This window comes from Lagopus leucura, unplaced genomic scaffold (assembly GCF_019238085.1).
Source record: "Lagopus leucura isolate 7727_CA_CO unplaced genomic scaffold, USGS_WTPT01 Super-Scaffold_100052, whole genome shotgun sequence".
NCBI classification, from domain to species: Eukaryota; Metazoa; Chordata; class Aves; order Galliformes; family Phasianidae; genus Lagopus; species Lagopus leucura.
The window spans coordinates 1,494,684-1,517,738 of NW_024962298.1; the positions used below are offsets into that span (position 1 = coordinate 1,494,684).

At 47.2% G+C, this 23,055-nt stretch overlaps 1 protein-coding gene across 2 annotated transcripts; it reads right to left on the reverse strand.

Annotated features, from left to right (window-relative positions):
* Positions 1 to 1,474: 1,474 nt before the first annotated feature.
* Positions 1,475 to 20,624, reverse strand: PPCDC (phosphopantothenoylcysteine decarboxylase). 2 transcript variants are annotated; one of them, XM_042885737.1, is made up of 7 exons: positions 20,384 to 20,624; positions 19,942 to 20,074; positions 17,179 to 17,327; positions 10,970 to 11,065; positions 8,570 to 8,698; positions 6,432 to 6,600; positions 1,475 to 2,053 (listed from the first exon to the last, which is right to left on the reverse strand). In XM_042885737.1, the coding sequence occupies exons 3-7, from the start codon at positions 17,311 to 17,313 to the stop codon at positions 1,968 to 1,970; spliced, it is 615 nt and encodes a 204-aa protein (XP_042741671.1). In that variant the 5' UTR covers positions 17,314 to 17,327; positions 19,942 to 20,074; positions 20,384 to 20,624; the 3' UTR covers positions 1,475 to 1,967. The 2 variants fall into 2 exon arrangements, with proteins under 2 accessions (XP_042741671.1, XP_042741670.1); XM_042885736.1 differs by having other exon boundaries at positions 19,937 to 20,074.
* Between the last annotated feature and the right edge of the window lie 2,431 nt (positions 20,625 to 23,055).

The following is a 23,055-nucleotide window of genomic DNA, read 5'->3' on the forward strand; positions in this document are numbered from 1 at the left end:
TTCGAAGCCTTCCTGTCATACCCCCAGGCTCTGATCTTGTCATTGAGGCTCCATACATTTGCAGGACAAAGGACCAACCCTCCGTATTCAAAGATCTCCAAATTCTTTCCAAGCCTTAAATTAAAGCCACCCAACTAGCCCCACTGGCAACCTCTTATCTGCACTACAGGGCTATCCAACGTGGAACTCCACATCTGAAAAGGGCACTTTATCCCACTTCTGATTAATTATCACAGCTCTTGCTCTGCAGCTTAAACGCTTTACACATCCACCAGCACTGGGAGAAGCGGGTGATACCTGCCAATGTGCCTGGAGCAGCTCAGAACAGCAAGACAGATCCCAAACAGCTCAGTGCTCCCACCAAGGACGTGGTGTTTTGACTCGGCATGAGGAACACTGCAGGGTTTGTTGCATTGCCAAACCACAGGCAAGGAGGGAGGACAAACAACCCGAATACAGGAGATAGCACGGCAGAGCCCACCAGGTCCAGTTGCAACTACCACATGTTCTTCTTTGTAACGAGGAGAAACATTTGTTACAAAACTCGACCAAATACAAGAGGCATCTCTTGCACCGCCTTCAAGAAGCTTAAAGTAAAATCCTGCCCAGGGTGGAGAGCTTTTGCCACCCCAATGTGAGCAAACTCCCACAGAGCCACGAATGGTGCAAACTAGCACAGCCACAGGGAGGTTTAAACACAAAGCTGATGACCATGGGACCACCACAGCTCCTGTCAGCTCTGCTCACACGAGGCTCCTTCTCCCTGTATTCCTAGAAGCTAGAATCCCTGGCTCTCCATCAGTGGAAGAGCCAAAGTGGGAAAGTTTCAGAGGTTTTTATTTGTGTGGAATAGATAAGGAAAGCAAACATACCCTGATAACCTCTTTCCTTGCGTGTAGTAGCTTGAAGGTTGTCCTCCTGGGCAAGACGTACGTTCTGTACCATAGGCCTTAAATTTGGCTGGATCTAGTTAAAAATAAATACTGGGTCAGCAGTGCTCTGCTGCAGCAATCTGTTCAGCAGTCCCAGCCTGGTCCCATTTTCCCCAGGGACAGGCTCACATTTCCAATGGAAAGCTGGGCTGGGGGAGCCCTGGCTACCCTGGTCCACGGGTTCACACGGATTTCCCAATTTCTTCAGGCCAGATGGTTAATTTTCAAGCTGGAAAGCACTATTGTAGGCAAAGTTAGACTCTACTCCCTTGGAAAACACCCACCAGGCTTTGCACCAGGGCCAGCCTGTCTGCTTCCTGATTAGAGCACCCAGACGGGCAGGTGACATTTTGCTTCACAGTTGATATCTGCTAACAGATCCAGTCAACAGACACAAAGGACAAAGGCTAATTTGAGGATTAGATAGCTTCTCTCAGTCAGTTTTTTCCTTCTCTGATCAAAAGCAGCCCACAAGCACAACGATTTAGCAATGATGTTAGGCACAAACACCCCCAAAAAGCAATTCCTCAGGGGCAGAATTAAAAGCTCTCTTTTTTATTAAGCTCTCAGGGGAAGAACACTTTTTGGACAGTGACTCCTGCTGGAAAGGAGAAGGCAGCACAGCCAAGGACCACGCTGGAGAGCAAGGATGTCCTCACACCCACGTTCCTATTGCCAGGACAGCAAGCACACCACTCCAGCTGCCCTTGGGGCAACGCTGGGCTGGGGACACAAGGGCAATTCCTTCTGCAGCCTTCTCAGAAAGGATCACAGGTGAAACAAACGGGGCTGCTTGGCCTGGAGGAACGTTACTCCCCCTCTGTGAGATACCACGGTTTTCCCACAATAAAGAAACGTGGTCTTGGCTTAGGCTTCTAAAAGTCTGCAGTGCTGTACCACATTTCAGTTTGGTACCAGCTGGAACACAACCGTTTCTCTCCTTCAGTTGAGCTGCAGGGACACACGCCATCTCGACTCGGTTTCCTGTCGGTTTTATCTCTGAATTGCCAGGAAGGCAATTCCCATGGCAAGCAATCAGCTCTGTGCTGGCAAGCCCCGTTCTTCGAGGATCCTTCTCACGCTCTCCACTATGGTCCACACTTCTGCCATGGCTCCACGACCTGCAGGGCAAGACCAAAGGCTCATGGTGAAAGCACGTCCCACCCCTCCTCTCCCGCACATTCAGCCATGTTGCAATAAAGTTGATGCCCCATAGCTCTGCAAGGCCAGGGCAAAAGCTTGCAAAGTATCCCCATGTTTCCTCATGATTCAGCTGTGGGGGCAAGAGGATCTGCTTGGTCTAGCTGGTTGGGCAGGGATTTTGTGGCATGGTTGGATGCCATCAAGGGAGGAGTGCTCATGCTAACTTAGCTTGGCTCGCAACTCACAAGTCTAAGCAGGAGCACAAGCTCCTCAGACAGTCAATGGAGAGAGGCAGGAAACCTCAAAAGGCGACTCATATGACCTTAATAAGTACCTCATGTTCTGAATCATCTCCAAGGATGTCTGTGCCTAACCCTTGCACAGGGAGCTGGTATCTCAGCTCGCACTGCCCTGGGGGTAAGTGTGCACAAGTGACCAAAACAAAGTGCGTGGGTAACAAAATATCCTACCTCCTTCCTCCACTGCAAACAGCATGGTAGGTATTATTTTGAAATAACCCTTGCCTATTAAAAATAACAAAAACAAAACTAAACTTGACTTCATACCATTCCAGTGACTCCACAGTTAGGCCCACATTAGAGAGAAAGCTGCTCTGGATTTGCACCAGCTTGATTCTTGGGAGTAATTCTTGGAGAAGACTGTGTGCTAAGCAGAACAAAATGTAAAAGCTTTTCCTTTTGGACTGCTTAGTTGCCAGATGAACATCTAAATCTACGCTTTGCTCCCAAACACTTTTTTTAAACCTAGAATGAAAACTTCAAGGTCAGAGACCACTAAATCATCTTACCCAACCTCATGCATGCACAGAAATCAGGCCACTCGCTCCTGATACCTCCCCACCAGCATCTGTCTCCGTTAGAAGATTCAACAGACAAGAGTCTCTACTGGTTTTTTGTTTTGCTGGCTAATTTGCTGTAATTATTTAAACCAGGAGCCCTACTTGTTGTTAGAAATTAGCTTGGGGAGCTTTTGTTTTCTTCATTTTCCTCCGATTCACTTACACAGCTGAGTTAGCGAGTGCACAGACAAATAGTGAAACCAGCAGGCTCCGAAGGACAGTTACAACTGGAGGACAGAGATGGAAGAGGGAAGGCCATATTGACAGCAGAGAGCTGTGCTCTGCAGGCAGATCACTGCACTGAATCTGACAGGACCTTGAGCTTCCCAGTACAGACGAGCCACCTGAGCCTTGCCTGGGACAGAAGGCATAACTGGAGGCAGTGGTGAGGAGTTGGGATGAAGTGCGATGCTTTTGGAAAGACAAGAAAATTGAGTTTCCCTACTTAGTGAGAATTTCCATCATTTTCAGGCCTGTAAACCCTGTGAGGTTTGAAGCACCCCACAGACAAGACGCAGGAAGATGGGGGTGGCTCTTGCCTCCTGTTCTGAGAGGAGCTGCATTTGATGCATCCTGCTAAACAAAAGAAATTCCCCGAATGCACCCTCATGCTTGGCAGAAGGACACCCTTAAAGAGCACTTCCAAGGTCTGCCTTCATCCTACACAACTCATCTTCTCAACATCTTTGGCAATCGACAGCACACGTCGTGCCTATGGGTAAAAATTCTTCCCCTGTGCCAGGCTCCAGAAATTCAGCCAAGGATGAGGAAGATACCAGCAGTTTGGAAGTGTTTTGCAAGGATAAATTGCTGCAGGCCTGCATGTGGTTATGGCACCTCTCAGAGCTCTCCTTATATGGTGGCACATGGATACCACCAAAGCCAGCAGCCCTCAGGTTACATTTAACTATCCAATCGAGGAAACATTTTAATTGGCAACAAGATTGAATCTGTTATTTTAACTCTTTTTCAGCTGGACTCTATGTCCAAAACACCTGCAGTGTCTGATGCATGGCCTTAGATGTGAACGATCCAAATTATTCCAAGCTCTCACATCACTTACATACATTCACAAATTGCCTTTTCAAGCTTTCCTATCCACCCTCACAACTTTCCCATCCACCTTTGCATGTCAACAGAGCATGCTACAAACGCTCCATAACCGTGCATGTGGGTGCTTATCCAGCCAGAGCCATGAGCTGTTCCTTTTGCTTTTTCTCTCCTTCTAGAGGTGTCCTTGGTTCTCATGCTGTTTATCCTGCTCCACAGCTGCTGCTCTGAATAGTTTTTCTTGTATTCCCAACAAACACCCACTTACTATGGAAGAAACGTGGTTGTAATGTGGGAACATGATGGCAGTCACTTCAGGTGAGATCAGTTGCATGAGTGGTAGAAGATGAGCCTCACTCAACAGCAAGTTAAACCACAGTGTCAACAAACAAAACTGATGCAAACTGAATCTCTTTTCTTTGGCACCAGATGTGCGCTTTGCTATCGGGCCAGTGGAAGGCAAACCCTTTAGTGGATAAAGCTCGCAAACCAGAAATTAGTGTGGAAAAAGAGGCTTTGGGGAAAAAGGCCTGGAAAATAAAAATTAAAAAAAAAACAAACAAGAGGAAGATGGGAAAAAAAAGTCACAGGTGAAGAGAATCTTGTGTTTTCAGAGACCTGGAGTGCATTACTGCTCTGCTACAATTCTCCTACCTGCTGCCAGGAAAACCCTGGCATGTGCCAGCAAGAAAATCTTGCTGCAAATTGACTCACAAGCATAAGCGAAGCCGAGTCAGATGTGGCTGCTCCTGCCTCAGCTGCCCTACCATCCTTCTCCTACAGGCTCCTCTGGGAGTTCATTCTCACAGCGGGAACATCTGAACTACACACAAAGCAGCTCCTAAATGACTGTTGGTGTAATGAGGTAACTCCTGATTTGTACTGGTTTTGGCTTTGCCATTCTGAGCTACAAACCACAGCAATGGACATGCTGCTCCTCACGTGGCCACGCACCGCTGATGCAAGGGCAGCGACTCCAAGGAACGGCAGGGCAGAGCAGCAGAAAGCATGTTCAGCATCCAGCTCAAAGCCATCTGCACCACTGAGTCAACACACACAGCCCTCCTGCATCTCAGATCCCCATCTGCCAAACAGGGCTGACACAGCAGCTCTGCTTCAGGTGCGTGGAGCTGTGCGAGCAAGAGCATCACTCAGAGGTGCTCCTAAGTTTGCTACAGAAACAGAGGTCCTACACAAGTACTAAAAAAGATAAAGGAAAAGCTCCAAGGGACAAAGAAGCTATGCCAGATGGCCTTTCCACTTCTGCCAAAATGTCTGCACAGAATGACCTCCTTTGGGCGTTTTCCCTTAACATTATTACAAGCACGCAGGAAATTTGATGTAATCAGGTCTAAAACCCCAGAGGAAACATAATTGTCCAGTACAGTTACAGCTGATGCCTGAATTACTTGACTACACTTACCTAACTGTAAATATTTCTAAGTTGTCAGCTCCAGAAAACATTCTCTAAAAGCACTGCATCTACCCAAGAATTCAGACACTAAGAAAGCCAGGCCCGGAATTTAACCACAAAAAACATGTTAGCATCCTGTCTTCACACAGCCATTCATCGAGGTATCCAACAGGGTGGTTAAGATCCTGCTGTTGTTGGGTTATTAGATGAAGGAATGAGTGCAGTACTGTGCAGGTAATAACACATTTGCTATTATGGCTAGAATTGGGCGACGTTTTACAGACAAAACGTCCACAAAAGACTAAGTTAAAGAAGTGAAACCATTCATCCAAACTGCTGGTATAAAAAAACGTCCCAAAACCTCCCAAAAATCAAAACGTGTTCATTTAAGCCAACTGCTAGAGTACAAATGAGACCATTTCACTTGGCACTGTAAGTCTGAAAGTTGGGCACAACAAGTTTTCTTACCCCTTCTCTCACTTCACAGACAAAGCTGATGTCAGAGCTCCAAATCAAAATGAGACTGTGAAGCTGATCTAGCTGAAAAGTAACCCAGGCAACAAACAACAACAAATGGTAAATGTATGTCGTTACACCCTCAGCCACATCTGCAAAGTGCTAATCCTCTGTGTCTGCTCTGAGGGATAAGATATTATCCCCACGTCAGAGATGAGGAGCTGAGGCACGGTGGAAACAGCCCACGGTCTCAGCAGAGGGCATGGCTGGGACACCCGAATCCCAGGCTGATAATGCTCACCACAGAGCCTCGCTTCTCTTTGATCTGCTCTCTTAGAGGATGGGTATTTCTTTTAAGCATCACGCCTATCTACCAGCTTGCTTTGAACTAGAGTAATAGGTGTCAGCTAGCACAGGGCAAAGCTTCGTGTTGTTTGTACAAACCTTGGCCATGAGCACCTGCTCACTGCAGTCTAACATCTGGAAGGTCACAGAGCAGAAGAGCAAGGCACCTCCCTTCAGCGTAAGAGGAGCACTGGGGCAACAAAACAGTCAGAAGACATGCAGCAGGACTGACCTTCATCCCCACACACTAGTTTCTTCACCACACATGGGATCTCTGTGTAGCCAAAGCCTTTCAGCTGCTCCACCTGCTGAGCTGTGATGGGATGCTCCCACATGGCCGTGTTCATAGCCGGGCAGAACAGCAGGGGTTTGTGCAGGTCCCAGGCACGGATGACACAAGTCTGCAAAAGAAGCCAAGAGATTCAGCTCTGAGGAGCGTTCTTTTTCATCATCCCTTTGCTCACTTTCCTGCACAGAAGCACTTTCCCTCTCCAGGTATCACGAGACAGCCAAAACATCCATCAGTGCAGCTGGACGAGCCTGTAAGCAAGGCCACAGGGCTGCTACTAATGCATGCTGCATTCCAGCAGAGCTCCTCTCTGACAGGCAAGAAGGATGAGGGAGGCTACAAAAAGAATAGATTCCATCCTACTCCGAATCAGGGCCAAGCAAACAGCCCAATCGCTGGCTGAAATCAAGCTGGAACACAATGTGTGCAGACAGCCCATGTGGGAGACCAAGAGTAGCTGAGGGGTGGCCACAGATCGTATCAGCTAAAGAGAAATCCCCAGGCAGCACTTTAGATAAGCCAGCTGTAGAGCTAAACACAAAAAGCTGGCAAGTGAACCTTCTTAAACAACACGGCCAACTGGATCCACAAGGGAAGCACTCCTACTTCCAGCATACAGAAGATAACAACAACACAGCTGGGCTGCTGCAGAAGATGCTGGTAGATTACAAACCACCTAGGAGCTCCTGCATGCTACAGAGGATCATATCTGATACCTCAGTAACGCAGATAAGCTAGTATCACCTCATCTCCTTAAAAAGAGCAATGGTGATTGCTGTTAACAGTGCAGTGCCCATCACCTCGACCTGACAGCATCTAAGCCATGCAAAGGGAGTCTCCCAGCTAGCTTGCACCAGTCCCTGGTGCTCAAGCTGTGCTCATTTCAGAATTCTTCAGAGAATTCTGCCCATCCTTTTTTATGCCCCATGATTTGAACCCTTCCCAGCACAGAGGAATCTGTTCCAACTTGCTAACAAGCACCTCCAGCACTTGCTATTCTTTACTGGAGCTACCACTTTCCCTCACAAAGCTATCCGAGATGACTGGCAGGACTTTGTGAACCCACGTGTCCCTAACACTCTTCCTGAACTCTTCCTCTGTTGGCTGCAGTACAGAGGGGTTCAGGAGGACAAGACACTGCTTGTCCCTCTCACAGCACTTTCTGACGTTTCTAGACCTCCAGAGGACTGCTCATACAATTCAGGGCTGTAGCTCTGGGTGCACTTTGCTCATCTGTAGGCATTCTTTTCTTCCTTGGACAGCTAAGCTGACCAAGCAGGGCTCTCCAGGCAGGCCTGATGTACTGTCTTCCATTCCTAACTCTAGAGTCCTTGCATTACTGAAGAGTAATGCAGCATTCACATTTTTGCAGGTTTCTGGCAGACCTTTTGGACTGTTGACCTCATGACCTTTCCTGGTGAAAGCTCAACGGATGGATGCAAAGGACCAAAGTTCCACTGAAGTTCCCCATCACTGAACTGAGACCCATGCTCTCTTTTTAAACACTCTCTGTTCAGCCTTTGATACAGAGCATTTCTAATATTTAAGAACAAGCAAAAAAACGTGTAGTTGAAAGTGTAAGGTAAGTAAGTGTGCACATGTTTGAATTTGTGCTATGCAGTTAGGTGAGGGAGGAGCTGAGGTAGCAGGAAGTAAACAGTTTTATCTGATCCCACAGGTGTCTTTCCAGATTGCATCTAAAAAATGCAGAGAGGAACTCAAAAGTGAGTGTGCGTGCATGTGTGTGTATATGCAGGACAGAGAGAGGATGGAGGTAGAAAGAGAGAAATATTAACCAACAGAAAACAGCAGGAAAGGCACGAAATAGGAACTGGGAGATAATGGAAGAGACAGAGAGAGCCCAGGAATGGAAAAGGATACAGGTAAGGCAAGGAAAGTTTGAAAAGGAGCAGGAGAACCATATTGGCAGAGGAGAGACAAGCAGCTGAGTTGGCAGCAAAACATGCAAATCTTGATGCTGCTGAAACACAAAAGTTTCCTTGACAGAAAGGTCAGACTAGTGCTGGGAAGGGAGAGAATGCAGGGACGGCCCTAGGGCAGAGCTGCAGTTAGTTACTCACCAGCAGGTTGTCACAGATACCATTTGCCAGCTTTGCCAGCGTGTTTGCATCAAGAGGGGCCACCAGCATGAGGTCAGCCCACCGCCGGAGCTCGATGTGCAGGACTGGGTCAGAACGGCCCTTCCACAGCTGCAGGTGAGACAGGATGCAGATTACCCAACCCTCACAACCAGCACTGTGAACAACAGGCATTTTGACAACCTCACCCTCGTTGAACTACAACGCAAAGCTCATTATTTTCACACCAAGTGAGATCTGACAGTGTGATGAAATCAGAGACTGCAGCCACGGCGCTCACTTTCCTGACTTCCAGCCTCCTCCAGTGAAGGCCACGTGGAAGGAGCATTTTGAATGGTGCCTATGTGCCCTGTGCTCTACAAACAATCCTTTCCCACAAAGACAATTCACACATCCAACTTCAACCTGCAGGAAAGAGCTTTCTCCATCCACATCATCCCTCAGCTTCCCAAACATCCATCCATTAAAGCCCCATTGATTTCCCTGAGTAGGGAAATCCTTGACACTGGATCAGTCAATCAAAACCAGACAGGACCACACCAGTGGAAACATTTCCAGAGCATGCCTACAGCAGCCACAGGAATACTCTGCTTGATTCTTTTTGGGAGGGACTGGGCACTTCCTTCCTCTCTTAGCTCTAGGCAAACATTTCTATTTTTCAGTAAAGCTCAGAGTTGCTCAATGGGGTCCCGGGTTCTTCTTAAGAGCACAGTTAACTGGGATAACATCAAGGAAAGCAGCAAACAGTACCAGGCACTTTAGGCCCCAGATGACACACAACCACAGGCCAGCAAGATGTGCATCAGGGCCACAAACTATTCCTTCTCTGACTCATGGGAAACCACAACAAAAACACAGCATCCGGAAATCTGGTGCTCCCCAATGCCTTTCCCAGCTCCTCCACTCACTTCTATTTTCTTTTCGACAAGTCTTTCTAGAAAACTTTCTTTCAGAATAAAACATCTCACAAACATGCTGGTCACGCTTATTTGCTGCCCTTCTGTCAGAATGGCACACTATAAAGGCTACGTGTCTTCTTTCCAGTGTGCCAGCAGACCACAAAGCCTGACCTGCACCTCCTGTATCACCCCACAGAGGGTTCCCCATAAATAGCTTTGCCTGAAGCTGTAGCACCATGAGACCCAAGAAATCTTCATGGGTCTTCTAAGACCAGCAGAAGCTTTCTGGTCAGGAAGACATTTTACACAATCTAGAGATATTCAGAGTCCTGGCATCTAAGCAATCCCTCACTGGAAGGGAAATGTGCATTGAAAGCTTCAGTTCATGCTGATGATTCTGTAGAGAAGAGCTGGAAAGATGCCACAGGCCATTGCTGAATCCTGCAGAGCGTGTTCATCCGTAACTCATCTGAGGGGAAAAACTGGTGAAAAAGGTCAAGCTGATTGCAAATTGCCTGGTAAATTCAAGGGAAGACAGATTGGACTCTTCTGTGTATGTGCACCAGTGCCTCTTGAGCTAAACACACTGCTTCCATCAGGAAAACATCTTGTACAGCCACCCATCTATCACTCTTGTGCAAGGCAGCTCCAGGTGCTGGTATTTGCTTGCTCCCCCACACTGGGGTGGCCCTGCCAGCACAAAGCTCTCCAAACAGACCCAGATGCATTACAGAACAGCTTTGTTTTTCACCCAGGGTGCAGGCAGATTTTGAAAATACAGAGCAAGAAGCTGCAAAACACAAGCAGCTTGGGTAGTTTTGTGATTGTCAGTGGTGCCTACAGATTGAGAATAGGCAGCAATAAGGAGAATTAAGCTGTTGCCTTCCTGACAAGTATGAGTCATGGCAACCACCTAACACCTTCACCACAACTTCACAGTGGCTTTCTTTGACATTTCCTGATACTCCTCTCAGAGGTGAGGGTGGCTGCTAAGCCCAGGGTGGTGAGGGACCACCTGTAGCCACACTGCCTGCTGCAAAGCCTGCTAGGTGGTAGAAAACCCCCTGCTACAGTCACGGCAGCTCCATTTAGCATGGGTGGGCCAGTGTTTTCTGAAAGCCATGCTCCAAAGCACACAGTACTACAACAAAGAAAGGAAGCCTAGCCAAGAATCTACAGCTTATTTCAAAGAAACACCCATGCTTCTAAGGGGGCTGCTCCAAAAGTTATGTCTCCTGTTTTACTATGTTGCCATCAGAAGTGGATGTTAGTGGTACAGCAGTTGAGGTTGAGCCTTCCCACCAAGATTCCATTACGTGTTGTTGCCATGTGACAGATGGCAGCAAAGGGGCACTCGGACAAAATGGCATCTGACATGGAAGTGCATGTGAAGCAGCGAATGTGTGCATGCATGAGCACATGATGGAACTACCAGCAGGACTAGAAAGAAGCCCTTGCAGACTCCTGAGGAAGAGCAACTCACCTGCCATTCATCTTCATCACTGTAGAGGGTGACGGGAATTTCCTGGGGCTTGTAGAAATGTTTTGCTCTCTCAGTAGTCACCACCTTCACTTCAAGCTAATCAGAAAGCAATGAGAGAATGTCCTGGTTTCAGCTGGGACAGCAGTGCTTTGTTTTTTCCCTTCATAGTGTCTGGTATGACGCTATGTTTTGGCTCTAGGAGAAAACCAATGTTGATAACACACCAACACAGCCAAGGATCTTTCAGTTTCTCAGCTTCTCATACTGCTCTGCCAGTGACGGGGACTGAGAGGGCACAAAGAGCTGGGAGTAGACAGAACCAGGAGCTGATCTAAAATGGCCCAAGGGATATTCCATATCAAATGACATCATGCAAAAAAAAAACCAAAAAAACAAAAAAAACCCAACAACCTGGGCATCAGTTGGCAGCTGGTGAGCAATTCCTTGTGCATCACTTGTTTTGTATCTTTTTATGTCTTAGTAAACAGTCTTTATCTCAAGCCACAAGTTCTATTTTGTTGTTTTTTTGGTTTGGTTTGGTTTTTTTTCCCCCTGATTCTTTCCCCCATCCCACTGGGAGGAGAGTAAGCGAATGACTGTGGTGCTGAGCTACACGGCAGGTTAAACCACATCAGAGAAAGGCCAACAGTTACGGCTTGAAGAAATCCTGCAAAGCTGGGTAGATGAGGAGGGTTTGAGCAGTGAAGACTTTGAAAGATATGCAGACATTCCCCTCCTGTGAGCATGTGCATAACCGCATCTATTCAGAGCTGAAAGGTCAGGCCACTGCAAGTGCTCACAGGAGCTGACGACTCTTTCCATTGCCACCTTAACACAGGCAGGTGATTAGTCACTGTCTGCCAAACTCGTTCAGATGGTCAGTTCACAGCAGGGCCAGCAAAAAGGACAGAGAAAGTCAGAAGGGAGATGCAGCTCTGCTCAGAACTTCAAAGAGACGGCAAGAAGCAGCAAACCGAAGCTCTGGGAGAGATGTCCTTTAATCACGAAAGGGAGTAGCAGAGCATCTCACCTTAGAGGATTCCCTTAGCCACTGCACAAAGGGGTGGCCTGCCAGGATCGCTCTTCCCACACTCGGAGCCAAGAGGAAGTGCAGTTCTCAGTCACAAGTCCTGCCAAGGGAGAAGCTGGGAGCTGGGGCTCAGCACTACCAGCTCAAAGCAAGCCCGTCCCTGCAGAACAAGGTTCCAGAAGAAGCAGAGGCTCCAAGCTCCTCTCACTGCCTTGGGCATTTTTGGAACAGCAGGATTTTAGTTTAACTCTGCCTACCCATACCTGTTATGAAGGATATACATCCCTGTATACCAGTACACCAAAGCACTTGGCTTTGGAAGAATGATTTTTTGATCTCCACTTCTTTGCCCTTCAGTTCTTCCCTCTGCCCTTCTCTCTAGATGTCACGAGTACCTCCTGATGACAAAAGTTGGTTTCTATACAGCCAGAAGAGTAAACCAGTGGCTTGCACAAAGGAAAAGGAGATCAGGTAAAATGTACATAAGGGTTCCTCTTAGAGAAATCTCTGAAATCTTAGATGAGCCTGCTGTCTTACTGAAAATCATCTGAAGCTTCATCTGTGAAGTATCTATAAAGTGAAGAAATCCTATCACGTCCCTTTGACATATGGCATGAACAGCTATGAGGTGCTAAGTGTGACAGGAGTTCTTCCTGTAGTAATCTTAGCAGGTGGGAAACATGGAATTTGTCCTAGTTTCTACATGTCTCATGATCTACTCAAAGTTGTACCTCTGACAAATGTTATTCTCCAGCCAGTTCCTTACCCAGGAAAGAGTACACCTGGCCAGGGCATAGGCTGCCAACTTCTCCAGAACACTGTGGGCTTTGCTAAAGACTAGGCAGACTATGCCAACAGCCTTTCTCTTATCCATCAGGCAGGTTACCCAGTTACAGGAGATTAGGTTGGTCAAGCAGGACCTGCCTTTCATGAACCCATGCTGGCTAGGCCTGATCCTCTGGTTGTCCTGCACATGCCGTGTGATCTCACTCAAGATGATCTGTTCCATAACCTTCCCTGGCACTGAGGTCAGGTTGACAGGCCTGTAGTTCCCCAGGTCCTCCTTACAATCCTTCTTGTAGATGTGAGTCACGCAGGCAAGCCTCCAATCCTCTGGGACCTCTCCAGCTGACTGAGTGCACTGACAGATGGCGCAAAGTTGTGGGAATACAAGAAAAACTATTCAGAGCAGCAGCTGTGGAGTAGGATAATCAGCATAAGAACCAAGGACACCTCTAGAAGAAGAGAAAAAGCAAAAGGAACAGCTCATGGCTCTGGCTGGATAAGCACCCACATGCACGGTTATGGAGCGTTCGTAGAATGCTCTGTTGACATGCAAAAGTGGATGGGAAAGTTGTGAGGGTGGACAGGAAAGCTTGAAAAGGAAGTTTGTGAATGTATGTAAGTGATGTGAGAGCTTGTAATAATTTGGATCGTTCACATCTAAGGCCATGCATCAGACGCTGCAGGAAGTGGCTCAGTAATCACCTCTGCCAGCTCCCTCAGCACCCTTGGGTGCATCCCATATGGTCCCTTGGATTTGCGACAGGTGGAGCAGAAGGTCTCTAATTGCCTCCAACCTGAATCGTGGGAGGTTTATTCTGCTCCCCAGCCCACATTTCCAGATCAGGGGGTGGAGTATGTTGAGGGTAACTGGTCCGACAGATGTGAAGAAGGCACTGAGAGCCTCAGCCTTTTTCTCATCCTCAGTGGCATCACGTGCAGCAGGACCAGCCACGAAGCAGAGCCAGAATCAGACTCGTTCTGCATGAGCTAATCACACGTAGATGCACATCAGACCACCATAAACGGAGCATTTCCTTATTTTCATCCCCTGTTGCTCACTGTCTGCTCCCTGACAGCTCTCTGAGCAACCCGCGATGCGGTTCTGTTAGCCCAACAGAGAGATAGGAAAAAACCAGCCTCAGCAACACCTTCCTCCCACTGCAACCAGAGCTGAAACACTGACAGAGCCCTCAGCATGTGTGCCCTCGCTTGAACAAACAGCTGAAAACCTCCAACCTCCAAGCAGCTGTCTTCAACAGCAGCGGTTGAAGTGACAAAACATGTTAACCTATCTCTCCAGCACCATCTATTCTACCATCAGGATACTCCTAAGAACAGAGCAGTGTTGATTATCTGCACCCTACACGACTAGAATAGCAGTTTGGAGCAATGGAAAAAAAACCAGGCACAGCATACCGTTGGTTTTGGCAATTTTTCCCATTTCCTGAAGAAAAATAGCTGCTCATAATATCACTCCTTAGCACTATTTTTTTGGCTTTTTGATGCTTTTAGATGTCTGCTCTTTTTTCAAGAGGCCCTAGCCTGGAATCATAGCCCTATTTCTAGAGTTTGCAAGTGTGAAGATCATATAGCGAGCAACCATGTTGTTCCTGTATTAATCTCACCTTGAAGTAAGCTGTGTGGAGCCAAGCACTGACACCCACAAAGGTGCTAACACTGCTCTCTGCTATCCTTGGAGCTCCAACGAGATGTTAACCCTGCAGTCTGTAAGATGCTATTTATCTGTTGAGCAATGTGTGGCTTAAAGGGGCTCGTCTACCCTCTGCAATTGTACCAGTAGGCCAGACCTGCACCAAAACCTCTCACCAGTAGTATTTGTTAGTGGGATTCCAATTTCACAGTTAGCCATAAAAATGTCAGGATCTTCAGGAGACACAGCTGCATCTGTATTCTGCTGGATTTTGTATCTTGCTGCTTCAGTTGCAGCAGTACTTCAACGTTTCTAACCTAGACAGAAATAGCTGGTTAAGAGGCTAAAGGGGACATAACCAAAATCCAAATTGTATTTATTTTTTTTTTTTTTAAGATAGATAAACATCTCTGGTCTGAAGGAAAAAAAACCCAAAAACAACATTCTTTAAAGTCCAGGAACAGGGAAGAGCTGGCTATTGAGTACTGCATCCAACCTACCATAACCAAGAGTGTATCAGAGAGATGTTCAAGGACTGAGCAGTGATGACTCCACCACTCCTCCAAAAAAGCTGCTCTAGCAGTTTCATTATTCTCTCTGGTTAAGGTTTTCTGCTGGGGTGGGCTCCTGGATCCCTTGTTCTCAGTGTGTGTTTCAAGTCTCTCCAGCTATGCTGGAAACAGATCAGTGCTCTCAAGATCACTTTAGCCTACATAGTTTTTCCTTCTATTTACTTGGCACACCCACTGTTTGACTGCACATATCTCTGCTTAAACAGTAAAATCTCTCTAGCCACACAGACAAATTCCTTTACTGGAGACAGTTTAGACTAGCTGGAGTCTTTGCTAGCAACTGCTGCAGAAGAGAATGAGCATCCCCTGCTGCTGAATGGCACCTACAAGCTGACACAGAGGCTACCTGGCAGGAGTGCAGTGAAATCTTATGACGTGACTCAAACTGACAAGGCCAGATAACATCCGGAAGCTTCAAGAACAATAGGTCTCACCCAGAGAAAAGTTTGCCATTTCCTTTCTTTATGACTAACTGACATTCTGGCAATGGGACTTTTTTTTTTGGCCAGTTTTTTGCCAGGCCATTCAAAAGCAGCAGGATTCCAATGGAGGCAACGCGTGTGTCTGGCACAACACCAGGAGTTGGCACAACACCAGGATGCCCTACGTGCCCCATCTCCCCACAGCAACACGTGCAAGAAAAATAACCAGAAAAGCATCAACTGATGTTGTACTGAATCCCCAGACCTTCAGAGAGCCTAAACAAAAGGCAGTAAGATGAAGTCGTGGCAGTTATCACCCTCGTGGACATGATGAAGTTTAATGAGTGCAAAAATCACACCACCAAGTTGTTCACTGAGGACCATTTAAGCAGAAACATCCATTTTATACTAAGTACTCCATTCTCAAACCTCTGACCACATCTCCTCTGCTATGAATCCCCCTCTGCTTCTGTCCTGCTTCCACAACAGCTGCTCTACGTTCTGTTCCTTCAGTTGACACGATAGGCCCATGCAGGTTAAACTCAATGGAGAAATTATGCTCTCAGGTAGAAAAATTACATCAGAAGCAAATAAACTAATGAATTTAATTAACAAATTCAGTACCAGAAGCTCCTGATCATTTTGGATGCCGAATTTGCACTTCTTAGTGCAACAAAAGCCTAAAACCAGTGGCCATAAGGCCTGCACCACACATCACAGAATGCAGAATTTAGGTCTGGCCATCAGCAGTTTTAAATGATGCATCAAGCTCACAGAGAAGAAGTGCACTTGATGCATTACATTGGATCATCTGCACTTTTCCCATCGCTTGGGATGAAGGCTGTCCTGAGCACCAAGAGCACCAAGAGCACCAAGGTACTCAGGGACTGTCTGAGACCCTCCTGATTCTGTTTCTCATGTTCTCACAGCTCTGAGGTGAAGCCTCCCAGACCATCCAAAAGCTTCAATATGCCTGCCAATATATTGGGATATTCAAGTGCACACCCTCACTGCTGCTGCTCTTTCATTCCATTGCTCCAAACCAGACACTTTGTCTCTTAAAAGACAAAGGTCTCCTTATTCTTTTTTTTGCAACTTCATTCTACAGCAAAAGTTACCACACTTCCCTCCCAGATTTTAGTCACTAGTGGCCTCTGCTGGACATCTCTGCTATTTCAAACAACAAACTTGAGTTTAAAAACTAAACTGATGTATGTGTCTGCATTTTTTATTTCCTGTTGGTTGTTTTTTACAAGGCTTGGTTGCTTTCTGTTGGTCAGACAAGTGTCCATCTTTGTAAAGACAAGGCCACACCTGCTGTAAACTGGAAGGTTCTAATTAGAAATTTCAAGCTCCAGAAAGCATTCACCCACATGTCTGTAGCCAGATTTGGCAAGGATGGATGGACTCCACAGTACAACAAACAAACAAGAATGTATTAAATCATTTTTCAGAAAATTAAACAAGCTGAGCTGAACTAATTTCATAGTGCACAATCTAAATGTCTGCCTGGGAAGGCACCCAGAAAGTTACTGCCCTTTCAACTTGATTTCAAGCTAAATCTTAAGTATAGAGAAATAAGAAACAATAGAAAAAAATAATGTTTTTTAAAAGCTGGAGGAAGCCATCCTAACTTTCAAACTCAAAGGCTCAATGGCAGAGGAAATTCCTCATTTCAGCAGAAGCCACTGGACTCTGCTAGAAAGGAGAAACAGGGTAACGCCAACTTTACTGATGGAGTTACTCACCCCAGGGATTTCCAGCAATCCAGAGATGAGGAGAGGCAGTTTCAGGGCAGCCACGCTCCCAGTCACACCCACCAGGACATGGAATTTTTCCTGTGGCACAGATGAACTCGTTTGTGCAAGTGAGAAGGGCTCCATGGTCCAGCCAAGCTCTACGAGCATAGAGAAATCAAGACATGTCAGTAATGAGAAGCACAGCAGAGTTCCACCAACACACACCCAAAGGCACAGGACTAAGCCTGGACTGTACAGAATCTGAAGAGACTCCGTGTGATGCTGAACATTCAGGCCCTGATCCACCAAGATTTAAGCATCAGCACACCTCAAAGCACAGGAATTGCCAATTCCTCCCATTTCCTTCAAGCACAATTTCCTCTAGGATGCTGGTAAACAGAATGCTACAGACTACAAAGGCTCAGTTTTGGTAGCTGTTAGCTTGACAAAGAAACAGAGAGACTCTCTCACATGTTGGACATGGGATGGAATTAACAATAACTGTACCTTTCACACTGATTAAAGGCAAGATATGCAGTAGAGCAGTGCTGTCTCCACACTCTGGTAAATAATAAATGCAGGGACACATTTCAGTAAGTAAAAATTTGGGGCTTCTCAGGCAAGTATCACTGGATCCCAATTCACTATATCACTGTGTATTTACAGCAGCACCAAGTTTTACTCTTTCAGAAGCAAGAAAAAAAGATCAAAACAGTGAATAAAACATAGAACAGAACAGCCACCAAGTGAAAACACCTCCCAAGGAATGTGAAGGTCAGAACTGCTCACCCAGCAGTGCCAGACAAAGATACTGACAAGCTGAAGTGGCTGCTTTTGAAGGTGCATAGTGAGCAGGGATGATTCACGATGGTCTTTGGTCACTCCTGAGCCACCATCATGCTGACAAATTGCCAGTGATAAATCACTCAGCATTATTCTGGCAAAGGAAAGCATCCTGCCCAGAGAAGGTGTGGATGCTCCATTCATGGAGGTGTTCAAGGCCAGGCTGCTCAGAGCCCTGGGTGACATGGCCCAGTGCTTCATTTAGTGGCTGGCAACCTGCTGCTGTGGGCATCAGAACTGGATGATCTTTGAGGCCCGTTCCAACCAATCCATTCCATGAACCTATGACTTCTCTACATAATCAATGCAAACATCTCTGTTTAAGAAGTCTCGGAGTTCACAAATAAATTCATTTCTTGAAAAGACCTGAAAACTGTACTTTAATGATGACATTACAAAGGGATTCAGTGAAATTAACTTCCTCCTTATTCACAGGAAGTTACCTGGCACTATATTGGGAAGAACAGAGGAAGGAAAAGACCTTTACACACTGAAACTATGTTTTTGCAGTAGAAACTTCCAATACCAAGGCACAGGCCTTTACTGAACTTATAACTTTCTTACAAAACAGCTGAGTAGGTTAAAATGGCAGCACAGGTTGCTTTTCACAAGAAGGATGCTGAGCAACAGGATAGAACGGAGGCTAGGGCATCCTGACCAGGGTCAGAAATAATCCAAAGGGTTTGAGCAATGCCCACAGTGATTAAATATGAACAATATGAACTTCTGCGAAAGAACACGCAAGTTCATTGAAAAGGGAAAGGCTGCTAAAGAAATGTAAATGTGTAATTAAATTTATGCTTGTTAGCACAGCATAATAGGTATCATAAATCAGGAATTGGGGCTTAGTAACCTTTAGATGTGCCCTGATATGGGTTTCTTTTTTCTTAAACGTGGCTTTTGTAAGCAGGGAGAGATAAGGCAAAAATACAGAGGAGGGTAAGGAAGGCCTGGCATAAGATAAAACAGGTACGACAGCTTCAAGAAATATTGCCCTCCTGTACCCATAGAAGAGTACAAAACAATCTTAAAAAACAACAGGTTGGTTATATAGAAAAATGGGTTAGCAAGTGCATTGTGTAGACTGTGAGCCTGGAGTACCTAGCCAATAGCAGAACAGGGGAGTTATTACCTGCAATGGGACAAAAAGTATTTAATGGTGTTTTGCTGATTCAGTGTGCGTTTTCTCCCTTGCCAAAAACAGCCACCAAGTGAAAACACCTCCCAAGGAATGTGAAGGTCAGAACTGCTCACCCAGCAGTGCCAGACAAAGGTACCGACAGGCTGAAGTGGCTGCTTTTGAAGGTGCATGGTGAGCAGGGATGATTCACGATGGTCTTTGGTCACTCCTGAGCCACCACCATGCTGACAAATTGCCAGTGATAAATCACTCAGCATTATTCTGGCAAAGAAAAGCAACCTGCCCAGAGAAGGTGTGGATGCTCCATTCATGGAGGTGTTCAAGGCCAGGCTGGGTGGAGCACGGGGTGAATGGATCCAGTGCCTGATTTAGTGGCTGGCAACCCTGCCCACAGCAGCAGCATCAGAACTGGATGAGGCCCATTCCAACTAAGCCCTTCTATGACTTCTCTACATAATCAATGCAAACATCTCTGTTTAAGAAGTCTCAAACTAGAAAATAAATTCATTTCTTGAAAAGACATGAAAACTGTACTTTAGTGACAGCATTACACTGAGATTCAGTGAAGTTAACTTCCTTGTTATTCATGGAAGTTACTTAGAAGTATTTTGGGAAGAATGGAGGAAGGAAGTGACATTTACACTGCCTTTACTTTAGGTGTCAGCTCGTTAACCAGATTCCATCTAGACAATCAAGCCTTTGGCCATTCCCTGAAGTCATCCAGAACTGAGTTTAATATCAGATCCTTCACAGAGCAACTGCAGGAGTTACGCAGAGCCTGACCTCACCGAGCAGCTGAGATTCGCCAGCACAAAGATCCTTGCTGACTGCATCCACCTATTAGCTGCAGTACAGCAGGGGCCACGTATCCTTCCTCCGCACTCTGCTGAGAATTAACACGTTGTGCTCAGTTCTTTGAGGCTGTAAAAAGAAAAGCAGGAAAGTCAGGAGCATGACTTCAGCTTCAGCTTCCAGCACTGCTTACCAGGAGCCATTAATAAGGGGAACAGCAAGGTGTTTCAGTGCTACAGCAATACATGCTTCCTGCACCTAATCAAAGTGAAAGCTGTCACACACTGCTCAGAGATGAGCACTTCCATACACTTCCTCCACAATTACTAAACAATTAATTAACCAGAGCATCTCTCCCATGAATTCTGGGAAATAAGATGTAACAGGCATGCAGCAGAAAGGACTGTGAGCAACAGAAGGGTCAACCCTTCCTCTTACCGAACCACAGTTCTGGGGAATGAACCGAGAACCACCGCAAAGGCAAACAGCTCGCAGGCCTCCTTCACTATTCAATCAGCTCCACAACTCTGAGAAACGCCTCTGAGGCAGAGAACGGGAAGCAGGAGTCCAGCAGGCAAAGCAGAAAGGGTTACAGTGGTGCGGGATAGGCGGGCTCTGCCCCGCGGCCTAGATGCGGCCTAGCGAGAACCCGGCCCCCACACGGTTCGCGCGTCGCTTAGCAACGGGGCGGGCAGCGAAAGGCACACTGGGAAATTGAGTTCTTCGTAGAGACGCGGGGTGTTCGCGCATGCGCGCTGCTGACGGCGGGAGGGTGGCGCTGAGGCCCGGCCTGGCCTTGCGGGCCTGCCCGGAAGTGGGATTTACGCCAATAAAGCCTGGCGGCTCAGTGGCTCGCCTCAACCACCCCCCACGCAAAGCGCGGTTGGTGGCGTGATGTGCAGCACACACGGCCCTGTTCTCCCACCCCACAGAGCAATGAGGTCACACGTCATCCCCTCAGCGCCTGCAGGGATCCCGGCTCGGGGGTCGTGCGTGAAGCATTTCTGAGAGGAAACGGCCATAAAAGCACACATGGGGTGGAAACGAAGCAGAGGAGCGAGCGGGGAGCAAGCGGGTGCTCCTTGGAGCCTGCGGCAGAGCTGGGCACTGCGTGGCAGGCAACACAGCCCCCTGCATTTCTCATGTGTGGCTTATGAGGGGCATCTTCTGACGGCTGGGGAAGGAGAGACAGCAAGGGGCTCACAGAATCACAGAATGGCCAGGGTTGGAAGGGACCTCAAGGATCACAAATCTCCAACCCCCTGCCACATGCAGGGCCACCAACCCCCACATTTCATAGCAGCCCAGGCTGCCCAGGGCTCCATCCAACCTGGCCTTGAACACCTCCAGGGATGGACGGGGCATCCACAGCCTCTCTGGGCAGCTGTTCCAGCACCTCCCACTCTCATAGTAAAGAACTTCTCCCCGACATCCAACCTCAATCTTCCCTCCCTCAACTTCAAACCATTTCCCGTTGTCTTGCTGTTATCTGCCCTTCCAAAGAGTTGATTCCCCTCCTGTTTGTAGGCTCCCTTTAGGTACTGAAGGCTGCACTGAGGTCACCCCGCAGCCTTCTTTTCTCCAGGCTTAACAAGCCCAGCTCTCTCAGCCTATCTTCACAGGGGAGGTGCTCCAGTCCTCTCATCATCTTCGTGGCTCTCCTCTGGACCCTTTCCAACAGCTCTCTGTCAACCCCATAACAGGGCTGCTGATGGGACAGAATGGCTGCAGGCAGTGAGTGGGATCCTGCCCAGCTCCACAGGTTCAGTGTTTGGGCAGTGAGCATCACGCTCGCACAGAGGACACAGCAGAGAGCAGGGTTAGGTGCTGAAGCAATGTCTGTTAGTTACAGCTCGTTACAGTTATTGTTTATGCAGCTTAATAGAAGGTGAAGTCACTTCATTCATCATTTTGCAGACATGGATGACAGAGCACGTGATTTGGCAGAGTAAGTTTTAGGCTAGCTAGAAATGAATTGCACAATATTTAAACCTGATTAAGTACATAATAGGCTCAGCAAAGGATTACTTTTCTCCTTACAGTTTATACATATATATACACACACATACACACAGACAGGCATTTCATCATTAGCTGCATTTTAGTCTTGTCAAGAGACAACTGCCTACTGCCAAACGGCTGAAGCGATATCCTTAGCAAGGAAACTATTCTTGGTGTGCTTGGCTGGGAAAAAAAAAACAAATAAATTCAAGTTTGGTGCAATTCCCATGTGCAAGTTTCACATCCTGGCACTGCTGCACAGATGCCAGCATCTTTGCTGTGACACCTGTGGGGCAGGTGGAACGGGAGCAGAGAGGCTGCGTTCCCTTTGGGCTGCTTTTCTATGACTTAGAGGAAAAACGGCCTGTTTAAAGTGCATGTAGAGTCTGAAAAGCATCTCTGAGCAGGAGCTTTCCCTCCTCCTGCCCTGCGCTGCCCATCTGCTCCCATTTACAAATGGAACTCTGCTGCCTTCTACTAACCTGCAAGACCCTTGCTGGAAGCCCAGCCTCCCCAAAGTGGGCAAGATTTTGGGGCTGGTGGACCAGGAGACCTCATCCTTGCACGCGAGCTCAATGGAGGTGTGCAGCTAGGCTTCTCCACATTTTATAGGAGCGGGAGCAAGAAGGAATTACTCCCACCAGCCCAGAGCTTCCACAAGGAGCTGCAAGCTAGCATGTGCCCCAAAAACTAACAGGGACACATCTCAGGCTTGCTGTTTCCAGAACCAGTGGGGTTAATTGCACAAGATTTGACCAAGAATAGGTCCTGCAAGAAATACTCCGCCAGTTTTAGAGTTTCAAAACAGAAGCCTTTAGAAAACAGGTTCAGGATGCAAAGTCACACCCCACGGGGAAAACCTGTCCTGACTTCCCTACACACACACACACACACACACAGCGTGCCACAGCTCTCATCCACAGCCACGCCAAAATAATACTGCAAAATGTAAACTACGCATTTACAACACCACGCACTGAGAGAAGGTGGAGATCCTGAGCCAGGGGGTGGGTTAGGAATCTCTTGGCTTCCAGCATGTCAACAGCAGGACTGAAGGTTTTTTCCTCCTCTCTTTCTTTCTTTCTTTCTTTCTTTCTTTCTTTCTTTCT

Excerpts from the sequence above, each read along its gene's own strand:
- PPCDC (XM_042885737.1), bottom strand. The coding sequence starts at position 17,313 with ATGGAGCCCTTCTCACTTGCACAAACGAGTTCATCTGTGCCACAGGAA. Across the intron at positions 11,066-17,178 it reads GATTGCTGGAAATCCCTGGG|CTTGAAGTGAAGGTGGTGAC; the intron begins GTGAGTAACTCC and ends CTTTCTGATTAG. Across the intron at positions 8,699-10,969 it reads GTGATGAAGATGAATGGCAG|CTGTGGAAGGGCCGTTCTGA; the intron begins GTGAGTTGCTCT and ends TCTCACCTGCAG.